We start from the raw sequence: 17,308 nt of genomic DNA on the forward strand, positions 1-17,308 counted from the left end.
ACTGTACAGGACAGCACTAAAGACCGATGTGCAACTCTCAGCAGCCAACGAACGGGCAAACATGGGGTCAGTCAGCAGACGTGCACCAATCACCAGCGAGACAAAATAAAAGAGGAGGGGCCTGGATGGCAGCCAGGGGGGAACCAGGTGAGGGGTCCAATCAGGACCATGATGCATTTCACCCATGATGCATTTTTGTGGCTAGAGACCACAGGATCAAACACAGTACCAGTCTGAGTTCTACCTCATGCGCTTGCTATTTGGGGGTTAAGGCCTGTTTTTTTGCCCTTATTTTACTCTGTAAATATTTCTGTAAAAAGTGCTATACAAATGATTGATTTGATTACTTTGATTTGAACTGATTTCAGTTTGATGTGCAGCACCAAAAGCAGGTAGGCCAGCATTAGAGAATTGTGATTTCCCCCCTTCTCCTGGCATACATGATTTCTGGAAATAATTTGTTGCCTTGTACAAATTTTCTGCCCGCAAAAGATTTCACTGCGAATCACAGTTCTTCAACATTTATTTTGTCTGACAAGATTGACAAAATGCAGAAACAAGCTTTTCTTCCGCATGCAATATACATGAAAACAAAAATCAAAACTCAAACCGGAAACAAAGCTAACCAAAGTGGGGAGGGAATGAGAAATGGATTTAATTCATTAGGAGAGAAAGAGGCTCAGGCTATGGGGGGGGGTGAGGGGTGGGGGGGAGAGGTGGCCATGTTGTTAAAGGGTGCAGGAAGGGGGGTGTGTGTAGCAGCTCCTGGGGAAAGCAGGCAGTTTGGATCCCGCCCTGCCCCGCCCTGCCCCGCCCACACCGATACAAACAGGAGTGCTGCTTGGGAGATGACACCAGACCCAGGGCCAAAATGTGCATTTAACAAGTCAGAGCCAGCTTACTGATTGAAAATAAACAAAATCCAACCGAAACGTCGAAATTAACGAAAAGAATGAAAACCCACAAAAAAAGTGCATCGATCTAAGAGCTGATACTTAAAATAAACTTACCAGCATTTTTTGGGATGTCGACTGATAGGCAATGTCACCAGAGTCACAAAAAACAAAAACAAAAAAACAACAACAAAAAAAGAACAGAAAATGATAAAATGAAGGCATCATATCATCATCTGAGAGATCACACAGCACCTCTTCATTCACTTCCTTTAAATCATTTCATGACCAAAACTTGTCATTTGTGATGAAACAGAAATTCGAGCCAATGACAAGCAGGGGCAGCAAGGTGCAGAAACATCAATAAAGGGTTGCCTTGCTATGCACACTAAGGTTTAGAAAACACAACTTTAAAGGGCTACCAAGATTAAAGACACAAAGAAACAACAACACAATTCCATTACTGGAACCTCAGGAAAAAGATCTGAGCACAGACACTGATAATGCTAACATCACGAATCACAGACCTAGATGTGCTGATACCATTAGCTGATAACGCTAACATGGTGACCAGCAGATCTTGTGCTTACACTGTTAGCTGACAATGCTAACATGGTGACCAGCAGATCTTGTGTTTACACTGTTAGCTGACAATGCTAACATGGTGACCAGCAGATCTTGTGTTTACACTGTTAGCTGACAATGCTAACATGGTGACCAGCGGATCTTGTGCTTACACTGTTAGCTGACAATGCTAACATGGTGACCAGCAGATCTTGTGCTTACACTGTTAGCTGACAATGCTAACGTGGTGACCAGCCGATCTTAATGTGTACGATGCCATGAGCTGATAATGGTAATGGTGAACCGCAGATCTTGTGCCGATACAGGCAGCTGAAAATGCTAACAGGCTGAACAGCAGATCTTAATGTGCGCAGTACTGTCATCTGATAATACCAACGGTGACCAGCAGATCATAAAGTGCAAAGTGGTGTTCTGCTGATACTCCAGTCATGGTAAGCAGCAGATGTTAATGAGCATGGCATGGGGAGAGGCCAGAGGGGCAAGCAGCACGGTGCTGGATCGGGCTGAGAGCCAGGAGGAGCTCCTCTATAGCAGCTCCACGGAGGTCATTAGTTCTACATCTCTGAGCTCCACCGACATGACCGAGGGAGACGCCAACCCCCGTTTCCACCTCTTTCAGTGCACAGACTGTAGTCCTGCTGTGTGCGTGTGTGTGTGTGTGTGTGTGTGTGTGTGCATGTCAGAGTGTGTGTGTGTGTGTGTGCATGTGTCAGAGTGTGTGTGTGTGTGTGTGTGTGTCAGACTGTGCCTGCACATGTCAGAGTGTGTGTGTTAGTATTACTGTACATATGTATGTGTGCGTATGTGTGTTGCTGTGCATGTATGTGGGCATGCATGCGTGTCTGCGTTCACCTGTGATCGTCTGAGTGTATGCGTGTTGCCGTACATATGCAACTAATTGCATAAATGCATGCAGACATGGTCCCAAGGTTCAGCTGTTTTTCAGACCAAATGTCAGAATGGGGAAGAGATGTGATGACTTTGCCCATTGGAATTTGTGCCAGACAGGGTGGTTTGAGTGTCTCAGAAACTGCTGGGATTTTCACGCACAACAGTCTCAAGAGTTTGCATGCGAAATGGTGAATGGGGCGAAAAACCACAAATATCCAGTGAGCAGCAGTTCTGTGGGCACAAATGCTCTGTTAATGAGGGAGGTCAGAGATGAAGGGCCAGACTGGTCAAAGTTTACAGGAAGGTGACAGTAATGCAAATAACCACACATAATAACACAACAGTAGTAAGCAGAAGAGCATCTCTGAACACAGAACATGAAGTGGTGAGGCTACAGCAGAACACCAATAAGTCAAAGAGATCTGTGTAATAAATACTCAATAAAGAGCTCAGGGAGTATAGATGCAGAGCCACCAACACCGCAGGGAGCCTGGAGCTCCACAGAGTGAGCAGTGTAAACTCCAGGCTGTGATGCCCTTCCCCGGTCAGGTGATTTAACAGTGAGGAGCAGCAGTAAAGCATGCTCGCTGAAGGCAGGCTTCCTGACCCTACCCTACCCTACCCTACCCTACCCTACGCTACCCTACCCTACGCTACCCTACCCTACCCTACCCTACCCTACCCTACCCTACCCAACGCTACCCTACCCTACCCTACGCTACCCAACCCTACACTACCCTACCCAACGCTACTCTACCCAACGCTACCCTACCCTACGCTACCCTACCCTACCCTACCCTACCCTACCCAACGCTACCCTACCCTACCCTACCCAACGCTACCCTACCCTACCCTACGCTATCCTACACTACCCTACCCAACCCTACTCTACCCTACGCTACCCTACCCTACCCAACCCTACCCTACCCAACGCTACCCTACCCAACGCTACCCAACGCTACCCAACCCTACCCTACCCAACGCTACCCTACGCTACCCTACCCTACCCAACGCTACCCTACCCTACCCTACCCAACGCTACCCTACCCTACCCCACCCACCGCTACCATACCCGACCCAATGCTACCCTACCCTTCCCCACCCTACCCTACCCTACCCAACGCTACCCTACGCTTCCCTACCCAACCAAACGCTACCCTACCCTATGCTACCCTTCCCTACCTGTCCCTACCCCACCCTACGCTACCCCTCGCTACCCTACCCAAAGCTACCCTACCCTACGCTACCCTTCGTTACCCTCCTCTGCCCTACCCTACCCTGCCCTATGCCACCCTACCCTACGCTACCCTACCCTTCTCTACCTTACCCTACCCTACACTACCCTACCCTACCCGCCACACACTGGAGCCCTTCAAGAGGACGGCAGACACTGAGGCTTTTCCTACGCCCGGAGGCCAGTCAGTCCCGGCCTGCGTGTAACACCACGGGACGGACACAAGCGCACGGCGGGCTGAGGAATGTGCCATTAATCCCCGCCCACGGCGGGATGACGGAGCCGTCAGGACTTCACACGACTCGGCCCATCAGTACACACGGATCTGCGGCCTCCACACTGTCACTGCTCCAGCTGCTCAACAACAACAAAGCAGCACTATAATACTTCTTTAATCCTTTATTTAACCAGGGGAGAACATCGATAACATTGTAAGGATGCCCTAAAAGAACAGTTGCAAGTGGGGAGAGGGGGAGAGGGAGAGAGATAGAGATAGAGAGAGAAAAAAGAGAAGTAGAGCCATTTTTGGGTTAAGGGTCTTGCTCTAGGGCCCAACGGCAGGGTTCTTTTTCGTATTTGGGACCAAACTAAATTTCTCCAGATGCAGGTCAGCATCCCTATATGCCAAAACCGCAATGCTACCATGAGGCTACCCAGCTGCCCAAATTGACAGTGTCAGCTTTTGACAGGAGGCAAAAAAACAAAACATCACTGGAAGGAGCACATAAAATATCATGGCTGTTACTGCTGATCCTCCTACAGCTACTGCTGCTGCTACTATGAATAATACCACTTCTAATGACCATAATACTAATAATAATATCATTCAGGCTCCTGAAATTCCCCACTGCCTTGTCTCAGCAAGCGGTGCCGAACTGTGTCCATAGAATATCCTACATTCCAACATCCCTCCCCCCCCGGGCCTGCTCCCTGTAATCCCCCGTCACCATCACCACCACAGTCTATCGGATTAGCCCCGCAGTCCCCCAGCCACGCCGGCCGTCTGACCAAGCCCACGCGTCTCTGTGAGAGAGCCCTGAGCCCGCACGTCTCTGTGAGAGAGCCCTGAGCCCGCACGTCTCTGTGAGAGAGCCCTGAGCCCGCACGTCTCTGTGAGGGGGACTGAGGTCTGTGAGAGAGCCCTGAGCCCACGCGTCTCTGTGAGAGAGCCCTGAGCCCACACGTCTCTGTGAGGTCTGTGAGAGAGCCCTGAGCCCACACGTCTCTGTGAGGGGGCCTGAGGTCTGTGAGAGAGCCCTGAGCCCATGCGTCTCTGTGAGGGGGACTGAGGTCTGTGAGAGAGCCCTGAGCCAATGCGTCTCTGTGAGGGGGACTGAGGTCTGTGAGAGAGCCCTGAGCCAATGCGTCTCTGTGAGGGGGACTGAGGTCTGTGAGAGAGCCCTGAGCCCGCACGTCTCTGTGAGGTCTGTGAGAGAGCGCTGAGCCCACACGTCTCTGTGAGGGGGCCTGAGGTCTGTGAGAGAGCCCTGAGCCCATGCGTCTCTGTGAGGGGGACTGAGGTCTGTGAGAGAGCCCTGAGCCCATGCGTCTCTCTGTGAGGTCTGTGAGAGAGCCCTGAGCCCACGCGTCTCTCTGTGAGGTCTGTGAGGGGGGACTGAGGTCAGGAATGAGCCCTTACGCTGCGCTGTTATGGAGCGCTCAGGGGGGCGGTACTTTCGGGACGGCAGCAGCAAATAAAATATACATTGCAATGGTGATGTTGCTCGTTAATGGTCCTATAATACAGGCAGATTCCAGCATGGATAGGAAAAGGAGGACTGCCTTTGGTATAGCTCTTTATCCATGTTGGGGGTAAAAATGCAACAAAAAAGAAAGTTTCGTTACGCATGACGATCTTGAGATTCTCCATCAGCTATAACCGTAAAACGTTGTGTGCTGTCTTCCACTATAATGACATCTGGTTTGCCGTCTACCGTCAATCAAAGTGAATGCAGTATTATTCCTGAACAGACTGCTCACGGCAGTGTGATGTCGTCTGAAATGCCACACAGAGAGCGTGTGAACACAGTGTAGATCAGGGGCTGAGGACGGAACCTGCAGCTTCACTAGCGAGATGGAGTTCTACCATTTTAACTCTGAGCAAAGGTACATAATCTGAGTTCTACCATTTTACCTCTGAGCAAAGGTACATAATCTGAGTTCTACCATTTTACCTCTGAGCAAAGGTACATAATCTGAGTTCTACCATTTTACCTCTGAGCAAAGGTACATAATCTGAATTGCTAAAGGAAATATTCAGCTGGGCGGCAAGTATAAGAAAATGAACCGTGTGAGCGGCTGTGGATAAGAGTCTGCTAAACATCCAAAAGGAAATGTATTCTTTTGAACAGCATACTCTGCAAGATTTTTACATTATTAATATTACCTGCATCATTATACCTTACTAAATGATATTAATTATATTAGCATATAACAATGCTAAAGCGTGTCAATGATGCACTGGGAATGTGCTCAGTGTTTTAGCAGTATTTGTGATTGTATGTGTTTGGGATAGGGGCGGGGGCGGCTATAGAGCCTGTGGGGTTGGCTAGGGGCTCAGTGGAGTGTTTGGAGCCAGCTAGTTACTGCACTGCAGGTAAAGAAGCACAAACACAACAGAGTTCGTTCAAAAACCAGAGTCAAAGGAATTACTTTTCCTCGCGGGTGACAACTATTGACAGACAGAGGTGTAAAGATAGAAACGGTAAAACGGATGTGAAATCTAAAAGCGGGGGTGAGTGGGCGGTATTGAGGACTGAAGAGAAGACTGCGTCTTGTGTTATTGATTGTTAACGCAGGAGCACAGCAAGGCTGGAAAAGCCTTTCAGTTGAATCGCGATGCGTGACGTCGAGGTGGTGGTGAGGTTTCTAAAGTGAGGGGTAAGCAGTGTTCTCCCTTTGGGGGGGGGGGGGGGGGGGGTGCAGCGTTAGCGGAAACAGCGGATCGACCTTCGGCCCCCCTGGGGGCTGGGCCTGAGGCAGAGGTGCACTGTGGGAAGGGTGAGGAGCTAAAGGAACAGAAAGAGGCGTGAACACGGTGAATTAGGGACGGGGACAGAGATGTCCTGGGATGACTTGCGCTGCCTGCTGTGTGCTGCAGCGATTGCTCACTTCTGCTCAGGGCCCGCTGATTAAAACTGCCTCTTTAGCTCAATCTGGCACTCACACAAAGACTCGCACAAAGTGCTGATTTCTGAGCGGTTTCCCTGCTAAATAAAAACAGAGCATCCCAGTGTGCGGAGAGAGACGCAGCAGCGTACATGGTGACATGGAAACGGCTCATCAGTTATTTATAAAATAATAATGAGATTGAAATGCGCTGGGTGAGTGTGTGGTTGACTGAATACAGCGCTGTTAATACGGACTGAAACAGAATGTGTCAGTGCAGCAGAATGGGAGTGGGTGGAACCCCAAAGCCTGATGGGAAATATGGTGGGGGGTGGGGGCGGGTTACGTTCTCCGTCTCCGCTCCATGATTCATTTACTTCATGCCGGTCCTTTCCCTGGATTAAACTGGCACGGTACGCGAGCGGTAGCGCTTGCAGCCGCCATCTAAATCAGTTTCTGACAGAGGAGCGAGTTGTCCTCGAACACCAGTGCCAGAGAACAAAGAGCAGCGCTACATAAATACAAGCGGTAAGCATTTAGCCACCCGCTATGAATCCGCCTATGTGGAGAGATGGGCAGAGAGAGAGAGAGAGAGAGAGAGAGAGGGGGGGGAGGAGAGAGAGAGAGAGAGAGAGAGAGAGAGAGGGAGAGAGAGAGAGAGAGAGAGGGAGAGAGAGAGGGAGAGAGAGGGAGAGAGAGAGAGCGAGAGAGAGAGAGGGAGGGAGAGAGAGAGAGAGAGAGGGAGGGAGAGAGAGAGAGATGAAAGAGACAGAAGGAGAGCAGGAGAGAGAAAGAGCGCTGTGAATCTCTCCTCCTCCCCCCCGTGTCCTTCACTTCCTCTGCTCTTCTCTACCCCCTTTTTTTGGGGAATTGTACCCAGTAACCATGCCAACAGTGATAACTGGCAGTCAGCTGTTGCCATGGCGGCAGAGCGCGCTGTAACCAGCGTGAAATGGCAGCGGGAGAGGGGCTGGCCTTCCTCAGACTAACCCTGCTCCCTCGCTCCCCCACACCGAGGAGAGGAGGGGGTGGGAGGAGGGGGGAGGTCACAGTTCTGTAAATCATTGAGAATGTAAAAAAATCACTTTAACCTGAATACGGCAGAAAATGTGTATTTACTGTTTACAGTGCAAGGTATTTCAGTTGAAAACAGACACGCACACAAACAGAAACACCAGAAAATTGCATACACGTGCACACATACAGAGATGAACACACACACATGCACATGTACATGTACACAAACACCAGGGCCAAGCTGTGCAGATCAATAAGACATTACACCGCTCCCGGCACAACTGACACCTCACAGTGAGGGAAACATACAGTCCTGCTGCACTCATGAGCTCCTTACCCCACACACTGCCACTGGATAAAAACCTGACACACACACAGCCGCACAGTCAACAGAGAAAGAGTCACAGCCGCACAGTCAACAGAGAAAGAGTCACAGCCGCACAGTGAACAGAGAAAGAGTCACAGCCGCACAGTCAACAGAGAAAGAGTCACAGCCGCACAGTCAACAGAGAAAGAGTCACAGCCGCACAGTCAACAGAGAAAGAGTCACAGCCGCACAGTCAACAGAGAAAGAGTCACAGCCGCACAGTCAACAGAGAAAGAGTCACAGCCGCACAGTCAACAGAGAAAGAGTCACAGCCGCACAGTCAACAGAGTCACAGCCGCACAGTCAACAGAGAAAGAGTCACAGCCGCACAGTCAACAGAGAAAGAGTCACAGCCGCACAGTCAACAGAGAGTCACAGCCGCACAGTGAACAGAGAAAGAGTCACAGCCGCACAGAGAAAGACCAACAACCCACGCTCTTTCAGAGGCTACAGGGAGATGCTATGCCTCACTCTTTCAATGTTCCATCCTCATGGTTGGCATTTATATAGCGCCTTTATCCAAAGCGCTGTACAATTGATCCTTCTCATTCACCCATTCATACACACACTCACATCGACGGCGATTGGCTGCCATGCAAGGCACCGACCAGCTCGTCAGGAGCATTTAGGGGTTAGGTGTCTTGCTCAGGGACACTTCGACACAGCCCGGGCGGGAGATCGAACCGGCAACCCTCCGACCGCCAGACGACTGCTCTTACTGCCTGAGCCATGTCGCCCACATCAGTAAAGGTCATCACCAAATGCCCTAGAGATGGTGAACAAGTGCGGCAGGTCAGACAGGGCGAAAGCGATGCTATCGACGCGCACGAGTGTGGGCTAAAGCATCTCCTCACAGAGGCTCTTAGGCCCTAAACACACAGAGCGAGGCTCCAGTCAAGCGCATGCGTAATCCCAGTGGGTCAGAAACGAGGCAGTCGCATATCTGTGGCATCGGCATAAGAAGCGGATGCGACACTGGCTTCTCCTCGCGTTCAGCTACGTGCCCCCAAGGTTCATTCCAGCTACCAGGAGCTTTTGTTTGTTCTGTTTTTCTCAAAATGACTTCAGAGGGTACCAGCTTTTATAAACAGAGAGGGGGAAGAGAGCAAAACAACGGTGCGGTGATGTTGATCATAACTCTCATCCTGCGCTTTAATAAACTCCTCCACCCTCTCCGTTAATAACACTGGTCTTTCTCTGCATATATTTCTCCTCCTCTGACTTTTATTATACAGGGTTTTATTTCCTTCGCCTGGTTTTGCATTTAACGCTGTAAAGCGTATTCATTTAAAAGAACCTGTATAATGTTTTCGAAAGCAATTTCCTTGATGAAGATTAACAGTGCACACACATTCTCTTCAGGCCCAACCTTGCACAATCACAGCACTGGTATTCTACAGTATTCAAGAGCTGGGCTTATAGTCATGAAAGTAGCTAGTTGGGGAAAATGTCAGATTGATGACAGTATATGATGGCCTACAAATCAACAATATCCTATCCCTTGCAGCACACATTTCTGTTTAGGCCAGAGCAAGATGCATATGCAGGAGTAGCTTCAAAGACAAGATCGACCAACACGTTAACTCCTGTGAGCATCACGAACACGCGTCTCTTTTTTAATTGTTTTGCGTAGGAACCACTGTCGAGTGTGAGAGGTGGTTAACTTCATTTTAACACATTTATTTTCCACAATGTCTCATATTTTACTGCTGTCCCCTTGAGTGCAGTGCACACAAGACACAACATTATCAGCTTAAGGCTTACCGTCTTGCAATTTCAGGCCATGATTTCTAAGATGTAGCCTAACCTTGTTCATTTTTATGGCTTTGATTGCCAGAATAGCTAAATAAAAAAGAAATCTAACAATATCTGAAAGCCTGTTAGTCGACTAAAGCCTGTATGTTACTAGATTATTGCAGAGGACACTGATATGTGTTGGGTGCATTTTCCACATATCCCTGTGTCCAGCGTTTTTTCGTGTGAAGCAAAGCCTGGGGAAAAGGCTCCGTGGCATGAAAACAAATCTAGAGCTCAGCCTCACTGACGGCCATCTTAGTGGAGGAAGAAGGAGTTCCACACGCACCAGCGGTAGGCTACATGGCCGACAACACACCTCGGTTTGACCAGCTGCTTTTATACATTATATATATATAGGTTTTGCCTACTTTTATTTCATTTTATTATGTAATAATGACCAAATTATGACCAAAGAACAATGTCTCCCCTCTGCCAACACCTCAAGGAAACATTTCTCCCCTGGCCCAAGGCGAACGAGAAGCAGCTCCGCGATAAAAACCGCAGCTTCATTACTGATTAGCCTTCCCCGTGCTCTCCGGCCTGGGTTCTCCGGCTCGTAGCCGACGTTATTGATTACGCGTCCTTCGCAATGTCGTCCTTACACATTTCATAATTGCGGGCGGTGGCTATCGGACGCTCACAGCGCCGATATATTTCCACGGCGGTGCTCGGGCCTGTGCTCGACGGACGGAGGGGGAGACAGACGGGTATTGAGAGGGGGACGTTTGAACACAAAGGCGCCCGATAAACAGAAGCGCGATTGTTATTCAGAGCCTGAGACACGGCCGTGGCTTTATGAGGTGGGAGATAACTCAGCCCTCAACCCGCTCCCAAACGCTGTCTACGGACCAGTCTATCCGCTCTGAAAAGCTGTCAACAGACCAATCTCCTTAGAGTAACACACCTCGCTCTCCTTAGAGTAACACACCTCGCTCTCCTCAGAGTAACATACTACCCTCTCCTTAGAGTAACACACCACCCTCTCCTTAGAGTAACACACCACACTCTCCTTAGAGTAACACACCTCACTCTCCTTAGAGTAACACACCTCACTCTCCTTAGAGTAACACACCACCCTCTCCTTAGAATAACACACCTTGCTCTCCTTAGAGTAACACACCACCCTCTCCTTAGAGTAACACACCTTGCTCTCCTTGCACTCCTGTCCCAGGCACACGGACAGAACGCACCCCAGGGATTTCATTTTTACTGATTATTCAGGACACACTGATATTCAGAACCTTAAAGTCCCTGGGGATTGCTGATATTTTGCGACGGACATTCTCTCCTGTTATCAGCTGTCGGGGGGTGTGAGGAACGAGTCTCCTGATTAATGAGGGGAGGACGGGGAGCAGGCCTGAGGCGGAAGCAGGTTCAAAGGGTGTACAGAGGAGCTGTGCTGGCGTAGGCCGGTCCTCCAGGAACCGCTCCCCCTGCTCCTCCCCGTGCGCCTCCTCCTCCTCCTCAAGGTCGGCGTGCCCTAGCGGACTCCTAACAGATGCTAATGAGGGCTGTGCTTTGGGAGGGTCTGAGGTTCGAGGCAGCGAGCCGTGCAGTGGGTCGCTCTAATAGGGGCCTCAGGTGGACTGGGGGGGGGGTTGGGGTATGAACCACCACCCTACCCCATCAGGGAGGGGGCCCGGCTAATGAGGGGGCTCTGTACCACAGCACAGGGGACCGGTGGGGCTCGGACCGGTCTTTCTCTAATTGGGCAGCTCATTAAACTCCAGTGCAGCGTCTGCTCGCTGTCGCAGGGCTGGGGGGGGTATGGTGGGAGGGGAAACGTGCCGTCAGTGCCGGTCTGAGGAGACGAGGTGAGAGCAGCGTTTTGGGGAGCATTCCGTGACCGCCATCGGTGCCGGGAGAGGGGGTCGGGCCAAAGGTGTGGCGAACGGCTGCCACTCCCTCCGGCTACTTCTGACAGAGTTACCACGGAAACAAATACGGCTTCAAATCCAGTCTGGCCGAGGACTTTGGAAAAGCACGCAGAATGGGCGAATACAGGGTGGCGTTCAGAGCCAATCACGGGAGAAATTGCACCCGAATCGCTGAATCACACCGCCAGACGCGAGTCAAAGGGGCCAATGCCCCGGTTTCCAGCAGACGCGTCTGGTTTTCTCACTCCTTTTTCTTCATATTTATTTGCTCTTTCCCCCGACTTTCCTCCTCACCCTCGCTATTTCAGCGGCTTTCATCTCGTTGGCTGGCAACAGACGGCACTATAAACAGGATCATTGTCTCAGAAATGTTGTGCCGCCTCTCTGAATGTTAATGACGCGGTGAGGTCTGTGACGGAGATCGCATAAAAGCGCAGGAAACTCAGCCCCGCAGATTCTCCCAGCCGCTGAACTTTAAGATCAGCACAAGACCCAGAAAGATAACTGCTGCGTGAACACAAACAAAAATATTTAAAAGATTGTTTTCAGAAAGCTTTCACCCACCATTGCCTATTTCTCATTTTGTGTTGCAAAGCCAAATTCAAATGTGCTTAAATGGGGTTCTCTAGACTCCGAAGGCAAGCAATTCTCATACAAATCTGATGACTAGTGCAACGGATCACATTTCCAGAAAAACAAGGTGAGTGAGCAAGAAAAACTAAGATTGAGCCCCTGTAAAATATGGATTTACATGGCAGGCAACCCCAAGACTCTAGTTTAGCAAAACCCCTCTCCTTGGACTGGATGAGGTCCTCCAAGCCTATATGGCAAAGTGTCATCTAAATGGTCACGTCTTTTTAGTCTACTTGCTAAAAGAGGACTGTCCTGTTGATGAAAAGCATGTTTATTTCAATAACAATCATTATGACAAGCTTTTTGCTAGAGGTAGCATTAAGACAGCTTTCTGCATTTTCAAGCAAACAACATTAAAATAGATCAGTGCACTCTGAAAATGCCGTGGTCTTATCTCATAGAGTATTGAAACTTGCAGATAACGTTTATATTCACCTGAGAAATGGATTAATATAGATTGCACAAATAAAACGGACACAAAGTAGGCAAGGGTATCAGCAGCCACCCGACAACAACAGCAATGTTGACCGATGAGATGTGAAGATGCACTCTGTTGGGTTTTAACTGAGCGTAAACGGAGCTTGCACACAGATCAGGTCATAGCTAGAGAGCCAGGTGTAACGCCATTTTGTACGACTTGAAAAATGACGAAAGCTCAAGAGGGGTGAACACTGTATGCAGGACTACAGCACACCGCCTTCAATGAAGTGCATGGTCCCTGCACTGAAAGAGTTTCTCAAACTGCGCTGTGCGATTATGACTGCTAAGTGTCTCAGTTTAGCATTTCTCCCCTAGTCAGAAACAGAGGGACGGAAGGCAAACTGCTGAGCCCATTAACAATACATTATTTCACATTATTTATGGTTTCCTCACATACTTACTCTCACAGACATGAGCCAGAGGAAGACTCTTCAGGTGCAGCTTGACAGGAAGACTTCTGGGTACACTGACAACCCAGCTAATGAAAATGAAAACCCTCCCATTCCCTGATTGACTGCCGGTTATCTGGATTCGATAGCAGACAGTGGGGCCCATCAATGCAGTAGAACAGCGCAATTAATTTTGAACATAAACAAGCGTACTAAGAACGACCGCGCAAACAAGCTCAACCAGCTCTGAAGACTGCTGAAGTAAATGCATTTTTAAATGGTATTTTTGTTTTACATAAACAGGTAACTTCCAAAAGAGCCTCAAAACCACGGTCTAAAGATCTTGAGACTCTGGCCTCACCCACAGGGAGCAGCTGTTAATGTAGCAGCCACAGGCTACAGGCTACAGGCTACAGGCTACAGGCTACAGGCTACAGGCTACACGCTCGGGCCACGCCAGCTCAGACACTGCCCAGGCTCTCCAGGGCTGGTTGGGGGAATAGAGACGTATCCGACAGGCCACAGAGGCATCGGCCTGGAAGGTGAGGCACAGAGTAACCCCCAAATTATCTACAGCACCTGCAGCTTCACATGATCATGAGCACACTGCATTAAGACATCACAGAGAGAGGGGGAGAGGGAGAGAGAGAGAGAGAGAGAGAGAGAGAGGGAGAGGGAGAGGGAGAGGGAGAGGGAGAGAGGGAGAGGGAGGGAGAGAGGGAGAGAAGAGAGGGAGGGAGAGAGGGAGAAAGACGGAGAGAGAGAGAGGGAGAGAGAGGGAGAGGGAGAGAGAGGGAGAGGGAGAGAGAAGAGAGAGAATAGAGAGAGAGAGAGGGAGACAGAGAGGGAGAGGGAGAGGTAGAGAGAAGAGAGAGAAGAGAGAGGGAAGGAGGGAGGGAGAGAGAGGGAGGGAAAGAATGGGAGAGGGGTGGGCAAGAGACTAGGAGAAAGCAAGAGAGGAGAGAGAAAGAGAGACGCGGAGGGCCAACACAGACCTGCTTTATCAATGATAAAACTGCCAACAGTACAAAATAGTGTACACCATTTAGATCTATCCTTTGGCCAAACAACGGGAGCTGTGACAGAGACACAAGACCCAACAGAAAAAAATGATTGCACCTCACTGTTCCCATGGTTTCATTTACCGATGATGAAGTAACACGCTCTCTTCCTGTAGCAACGCTGCCATTCATATGGTGAAGAATGGCGAAATATGAACACCTTTCATTCTGTAAATGCTCCCTGCAGAGCATTAGGAAACTGGGGAGACTAAGCAAACGCATGAAGCTGAACATTTTTGATGTTTAAACACGAGCAGAAATGAAAATTCACTTTGCCCCAAAATTTGGTAAATTCTTCCTAACCACAGAAACAAGTCTTAAAACGAATACATAATAAAATTAAGAAAGTTGTAATACCTATGTATTTTCAGACTTTTTTTTTTTTCAAACCACTTCCTGGAAAAGGATTTTACTTTTAATATAACGTCATTATGTACTAGTAGGTGTGAATTAAAATGGGTACCAATAGTGTTGATGAAATATGTCTGTCAATTATCCCTTTCCCTCCAATCAACATCCTTTCATGCAACAGCACATTCCCCCCCCTCCCCCTCTATCACACCGCTGCTACGCGTTTTTACCACGTCAATCGAACAGACTCCAAGCCCGGCAAAAATGTCCTCCAAACGGTTTGTTTCGCCAGTGCGTACGTCATGTAGCGGGAACGAGTTCTGCTCTAACTTCCGATTCACTGACTTTAACAACAACGAGAGGAGATAAACCGAAGCAGTCAAAGGACAGCACAGGACTGCGTTACACCTCCCCCACACAATAACGCACCTGTAAGCTCACATCTTTAATGTGGGGTTGAAAACAGGACATGATAAACCCGAGGCTCGCACTTTGCAGTAGCGTGGAATCGCGCGGGGACATTCAGCGGCCGGCTCGCGGCGGGACTGAGGTACGATAGCGGGATGAGACGCTGGGACTGCATCAGGGACTGCACCAAGGGCTGCTACGCTCCCGCACACAGGGCTGCTACGCACCCGCACACAGGGCTGCTACGCTCCCGCACACAGGGCTGCTACGCACCCGCACACAGGGCCGCTACGCACCCGCACACAGGGCTGCTACGCACCCGCACACAGGGCTGCTACGCTCCCGCACACAGGGCCGCTACGCACCCGCACACAGGGCACCCGCACACAGGGCTGCTACGCACCCGCACACAGGGCTGCTACGCACACAGGGCCGCTACGCACACAGGGCTGCTACGCACACAGGGCCGCTACGCACCCGCACACAGGGCACCCGCACACAGGGCCGCTACGCACCCGCACACAGGGCCGCTACGCACCCGCACACAGGGCTGCTACGCACCCGCACACAGGGCTGCTACGCACCCGCACACAGGGCTGCTACGCACCCGCACACAGGGCTGCTACGCACCCGCACACAGGGCTGCTACGCACACAGGGCCGCTACGCACACAGGGCCGCTACGCACACAGGGCCGCTACGCACACAGGGCTGCTACGCACACAGGGCCGCTACGCACCCGCACACAGGGCACCCGCACACAGGGCCGCTACGCACCCGCACACAGGGCTGCTACGCACCCGCACACAGGGCTGCTACGCACACAGGGCCGCTACGCACCCGCACACAGGGCTGCTACGCACCCGCACACAGGGCTGCTACGCACCCGCACACAGGGCTGCTACGCACCCGCACACAGGGCTGCTATGCTCCCGCACACAGGGCTGCTAACGCTCCCGCACACAGGGCCAGAGCAGCGAGAGAGAGATAGGGGCATGTTCACGAGGGTCTGGGCAGGGTTAGCATGTGGGTCAGGCTTGAAGTGTGCGAGAAACCACTCAACCCTCCCACTAATCGACAGAGCTGGGAGACCATTCACTAAAGATTGAACTGATTGCAGCCAAGTGTTTGAATGTATGTGTGTGTGTGTGTACTCTCATTAACACGACTCTCTGTAAATGAGGCAGGCTGGGGTGAAATCCATAATTTCTAAATCAGTCTGATGACAAAATGCACCGCCAATTGATCACCATTAGCCCCAGATCAACACCAGAACACCATTAACAATATCACAGAAAAATTCATATACACCACTGCTCCAACACTCAATCAGCCTGGAGCCTTCCTTGGTCCCATATTGAGTGTTAAACAGCAGGCAGGGGTCAGAGAGCTCTTCCCCACGAACAGTATATTAAGGCCTGCCCTGAGCCCAGGGTAAGTGAGGATACACACAGATGTTCTGAGGACATCCGGACATCCCACAGGGGAAGTGAGGACCCTTCTGTTGCTGGGACAGGCGAACGGACCGGGCGCAGGAGGGACAGCAGTGAGACGGGCCGCACCAGCCTCCTCAGGGAGGCCATTCTAATCAGGAAACACTGATTTACACATCCTGAATATCTCAGCCAGGGCCAGAGGACTTCGCTATAGCATAAGCACAGGCACATTAAAGAGATTTTATACACTCCGACAGCTGCTATCAGGAAGGAATGTTCGGTCGTAAAACCGAATACGAGCGAGCCCCACTGCTGTCTTCTCTGAAGCCACTCTGTATAGGTACCTAACCCAAAAAGTCAGTTATACTTACATTCATACAAGACCTTCAAATGTAGCGCAGCTTTTGTGTTTGACTTGTACAGAGAATAAACCTACAGGACGACTTGCTTCTATAGAAGGGAGGCTGGGTTGATGTTCAACGGGGAAACTAATCTCTTTAACGCACCTCTGTTAAAGGCGCAATTTCCTTACCGAAAGCAAGTCATTCAGCTTCAGTTTGAGCTGCAGGTTATTTTAGGGTGAGCCAACAAACTTTCATCTGCATTTCCTCAGATGCATTCAAAAATAGGTGTTCTGACACTAAATCTGGGCTGCATAGTCAATGCAAAAACCATGGATAACCAAGAAAACACTGGCTGACTGCAAGCCATCTGCCTGCACATTACCTCCAGGGCATGGTCCATTATGACCATTAATCCAGCCTTTACACAGGGTAAGGTTG

The 17,308-nt window shown here is 50.2% G+C and overlaps 1 protein-coding gene across 2 annotated transcripts in view; it reads right to left on the reverse strand.

The window, feature by feature from the left end:
- The window catches only part of tnksa (tankyrase, TRF1-interacting ankyrin-related ADP-ribose polymerase a), a 129,509-nt gene that overhangs the window by 31,976 nt on the left and 80,225 nt on the right, over positions 1 to 17,308 (reverse strand). Inside the window, exon 6 of one of the 2 annotated variants that reach the window (XM_061262844.1) lies at positions 1,011 to 1,031. The exons of the other annotated variant lie outside the window; for it this stretch is intronic. Within the exon in view, the coding sequence (XP_061118828.1) occupies positions 1,011 to 1,031 (21 nt within the window). The remainder of the gene's footprint in view (positions 1 to 1,010; positions 1,032 to 17,308) is intronic. 2 annotated transcript variants of the gene reach the window in all.

The sequence above is a fragment of the Conger conger genome, chromosome 12, assembly GCF_963514075.1.
Source record: "Conger conger chromosome 12, fConCon1.1, whole genome shotgun sequence".
Classification (NCBI taxonomy): Eukaryota; Metazoa; Chordata; class Actinopteri; order Anguilliformes; family Congridae; genus Conger; species Conger conger.